Genomic DNA, 5,000 nt, shown 5'->3' with positions numbered 1-5,000 from the left:
AACAACAGCATATGGACATTCTGATTGTTTGTTAGTTGTGTGGATACAGTTTAAACATCGCAGGAACAAAGGTAAATACAAGAACCAGCCACGGTGAAATTGATTAAAATAAAATGATATATTCTTTCACATCTGTCGCTTGTTCAGAAAACAAATCCATTTCCATAGATTTTCTGTGGAAATGGATTGTCTACTTTTTTTTTTTTTTAGATTATTTTTTGGAATTTTTCATTTTATTAGACATTTTGGAGACACAGAGATTAAATGGGTCAGAAAGGGGAATGACATGCAGAGAACGACCCGGGCTGGATTCTAACCCGGGTCTGCTGTGAAGAGGACTGAGCCTCTATTTGGGGGGCTCTAACCACTAGACCACGACCGAAAGTACTTTTAATTAGCTAAGGTTAAGGCAGGTGAGAATACAGAAATTAGCCCGGCACCGCCCACCTACCTACTTCAGCTCAATTTTCATTTCATTGTAGTCAGAAGCCGGCGCATGACATACGTCACGACCAAACGTTATGCGATTGGTTGGCAGATCCAGAGTGGCACTGGGCAGATCCAATAGTTTTAAACTTCAACAGACACCCGCCTTCAAGTGAGTTAACGTTTGTCAACTGAGCGATTCCAGACCTTCTGTACAAATGAAATGAAGTACGATGGTCTGGTTGGACCAGGCTTTACAGCAATGGCACTTGGCAGCAAACAAGCACTTGGACCGAGTCTCAGTATACGCTTCTAAATCAACTGTGTGCCGTCTGTTTGGGATGAGCGCACGACTGGACTCTCTCCAACCCAACTGCAGGAAGCACTGCAGTGCATATACAAGCTCCAGTATCCAGACACGCAATGCATTATGGGATATGGAAGATGATTTACTTCCTGTAGTTTCTTTCTGTAGTTCTTTACCGCCCATACTTTTACTTTAAGGTGCTATGATGAACTTTTGAATATTTCTGAAACAGTCTCATTTCCCCTCTGATGATCATAAATGATATGTAACAGCAAACGAGACCATCAGTGCAAAGAATGCTATTTTTATATAGTTTTTCTTGATGCCTTTGTCATGGGTATATGCTCACCCAGGAACAACAGCTAGCGTATAGTAAAAACACTACCGCTTCTGTCCAAAGGGGGCACAATAATTAACACAAATTCAAAGTTCCCCCGGAGCACCTTTAAGTATTGGATTTTAATTCTTCTTCTTGTGTGAATCAGCACACCTCAGCATGATGTCATGACGGCTGTGTCACCAATTACCATGACTGTCTGTCTGTCTGTGTGTGTGTGTGTTTGTATCTGTCTGTATGTCTGTCTGTGTGTCTGTCTGTCTGTGAAGGAGATGAAGAGAGAGAGAGAGAGAGAGAGAGAGAGAGAGACAGGGACAGAGAGAGAGAGAGGGAGACAGACAGACGGAGAGAGAGAGAGAGAGGGAGACAGAAAGAGACATAGACAGAGAGACAGAGAGAGAGAAAGAGAGAGACAGAGACAGAGAGAGAGGGAGACAGAAAGAGACATAGACAGAGAGACAGAGAGAGAGACAGAGAGGGACAGAGAGAGGAGAGAGAGACAGAGAGAGAGAGGAAGAGGTTGTAAACTTGCCCTGTCCTGCATTGCCTCCACTTATCCCCAAGCCACGCCCATATTCCCTCATCCGCATTTTGATTGGTCAGACTGCCAGTAACAGTCTGCTCTCCATCCCCTCTGTTCACCCCCCTCTCTCTCTCTCTCTCTCTCTCTCTCCCTTTCCCTTCCCTCTCTCTCTCTCTTTCTCTCTCTCTCCCTCTCCCTCTGTCCCTCTCTCTCTCTCTCACACACACACACACACACACACACACACACACACACACACACACACACACACACACACACACACACACACACACACACACACACACACACACACACACACACACACTCACTCTCAACACAGCCAGTGAATGAATCGAGCCAGACACACGCTGTTAAACAGTACAGCCCCCCTCTCTCGTTCACCCCTCTCTCCCTCTCTCGCTCCCCCTCCCTCTCTCTCTCCCCCTCTCTTTCTCTCTCCCTCCCTCTCTGTCTCCCTCCCTCTCTCTCTCTCTCCCCCTCTCTCTCTCTCCCTCACTCCCTCCCTCTCTTTCCCTCTCTCTCCCTCCCTCTCTCTCTCTCCCTCTCTTTCCCTCTCTCCCTCCCTCACTCCCTGCCTCTTTTTCCCTCCCTCTCTCTCTCTCCTCCCTCCCTCTCTCTCCCTTCCTCCCTCTCTTTCCCTCCCTCTCTCTCTCTCTCTATCCGTCTGAGGGAGCAGACACACTAACAGTCAGTGGAGCATCGGCGCGGCAACGGAGCGACAGAGCACCGACGGAGGTGAAGAAAAAGAACTGGAAAAAAATCCTCGCTGACAGCAACATCACATGAGGACCATTCTTACCAACCAGACCATTATACTGCATTACAGGACACATTCAAAACATAGCAACAGGAGCAACAGATTGCCTCTCTCTCTCCGCAAGTGCAATTGTTGCTGCAACTGATGCAACGCTTGGGAGCTTGGACAACGTAGCAGATTTTTTTTGGCAACTGACATCTCCTGGTTATTTTTATTTTTTTAAAGTCAGTTTTTGCCTCTGTGTGTGTGTGTGTGTGTGTGTGTGTGTGTGTGTGTGTGTGTGTAGAAAGAAATAACTGCTCTTTCATCATAGCACAAGGCAGTGGCAACACCAGACTGGCAACAGGCAACGTGAAGGAATAGCTTTTTGATTTCAGACAGGATATCAACACGTTTTTTTAAACTGAGGGTGTCATCAACATCACCACCGTAATTCTATTCACCTCAGTGTCTCCTCGCCATACGCTTTTATTTCTCTCAATGGGATTTTCAAGAGGAACCATTGACAACTATTGAACTGGGATTGCACCAGCTGGAATAAGGAAGGATAGGGGATGGGTATATATACACACATGCAGAGCTGAGAAGAATTCAATGAGTTTTATTTTGTAACAAGACATTATCAATTGCAAAATCAGGTTGTGAGAGTAGGAAGAAGTAGGTTAGATTGCTCAACCACACAACAGCAACAACACAGTCAGTCAGCTGGATGGAGGGATGAAATACTATTAGCGTCTGCCTTGGAACGGACGCAGAACAAAGATATGAAAAGGAGAGAGAGGTGTAACTCGGATAGACATAGCACTAAATTGTAAAAGCGCTGATTTCTTGGCCAAGACACTCACGGATTTTTATCTAATTGAGTTGTTTGCACGGTTAACTGAAAGATATTGATTGATTGATTGATTGATTGATTGATTGTGCCACAGATTGATGCTCGGTCGACAACATATCTAATATCTCTTCAAAGGAACTATTTACTTAAAGTCATAATCAAACGTAGAGCAACCGACAGAGCCATATCTCACTTCACCGGGAGGATTTTACACCACTGGAGGTTGCATTTTATCTAAAGAGCAACAACAGACATTTTTATTTTTTTCGACTTCTACTGCTGCAAGTTGGTGCACCGGTTTGGACCATATTTTGGGCTTTTTCTCCCGGACTGTCTTGTGGTGTATCTGCTATGTTTATGTCTAATCTAATATCTTAAAAGAACAATTTGAAGAAATCGAAAGTTAACAACGAACAATAAGTTATAGTTTGCTTCATAAGGATGCTTTTCCAGCACTGGAGCTTGCATTGTATCTGAAGAAAAACCTTGACATTTTTTGACATCAAATTCAACTGCTAACCCTTTCAGCAAATTGAGGGGGAACCAATCTGATATTCAGTCCACAAACAAGCACCTTTTTTGGGGCTACTTTTTCAATATTTTTGGGCTATACCTCCCTGACTCTCTCTCTGGTCGTATCTGCTTGTGTTTGTTATAATCGGTGCCCAAACCAAGCACTTTTTTTGGGGCTTACTTTTTTCCCTTTTTTGGGGTGTATCTGTACCTGCCTGCCTGTGTAGGGGGGCAGCTGACTAACCATTCAAGACGCCTCGTGCCGTACTCCGCGTGAAGAATGCCGGTGCGCGCCTGGCCCCCCGACCGCCCGCCCCGGACCCTGGACCCACCCCGGGGCTCTACATGGAGCGGTCCCAGAGCCGGATCAGCCTGTCTGCGTCCTTTGAGGCTCTGGCCATTTACTTCCCCTGTATGAACTCCTTCGACGAGGACGACGGGGGTGAGTGGGAACGACATGCACACACACACACACACACACATACATGCACACACACACATACATGCACACACACACACACACACACACACACACACACACACACACACAGATAAGGAGCACACACACACACACACACACACACACACACACACACAGGCACACACAGGCACACAGATAAGGAGCACGCACACACACACACACACACACACACACACACACACACACACACACACACACACACACACACACAGAAAAGGAGCACGCACACACACACACGCACGCACAGGCACACAGATAAAGAGCACGCACGCACACACACACACACACACACACACACACACACACACACACACACACACAGAAAAGGAGCACGCACACACACACACGCACGCACAGGCACACAGATAAGGAGCACGCACACACACACACACACACACACACACACACACACACACACACACACACACACACACACACACACAGAAAAGGAGCATGCACACACACACACGCACGCACACACACACACACACGCAAGGACACACACACTCACTCACTCACTCACTCACTCACTCACTCACTCACTCACTCACACACACACACACACACACACACACACACACACACACACACACACACACACACATATATACTCTCTCACTCTCACTGTCACACTCTCTTATCACCCCAGTAAGATTGATGGGGTCATACATTAAACATGGGACGGAAAACTGACGTTTCCATCCAAACGAGTGTTATGGTAATCTGTGTTGGTTTAGAGGGCACAGAGGTCCATTCACTTTTTCTTACTGCATTCATCTTGTCTGGTATTTTTTCAAGAT

The 5,000-nt window shown here is 46.2% G+C and overlaps 1 protein-coding gene across 1 annotated transcript in view; it reads left to right on the top strand.

Moving 5' to 3' along the window:
- Positions 1-4,052: 4,052 nt before the first annotated feature.
- rims4 (regulating synaptic membrane exocytosis 4) overlaps positions 4,053-5,000 on the top strand; it is a gene marked incomplete at its 3' end in the record, with an annotated part of 57,464 nt that continues 56,516 nt past the window's right edge. The window contains exon 1 of the mRNA XM_080025875.1: positions 4,053-4,161. Within this exon, the coding sequence (XP_079882001.1) occupies positions 4,065-4,161 (97 nt within the window). The 5' untranslated portion in view covers positions 4,053-4,064. The remainder of the gene's footprint in view (positions 4,162-5,000) is intronic.

This window comes from Ammodytes marinus (genome assembly GCF_949987685.1).
Source record: "Ammodytes marinus genome assembly, chromosome: 4".
Taxonomy (NCBI): Eukaryota; Metazoa; Chordata; class Actinopteri; order Uranoscopiformes; family Ammodytidae; genus Ammodytes; species Ammodytes marinus.
The sequence above is the reverse complement of the archived record's forward strand: the minus strand, read 5'-3'. Positions and strand labels throughout refer to the sequence as shown.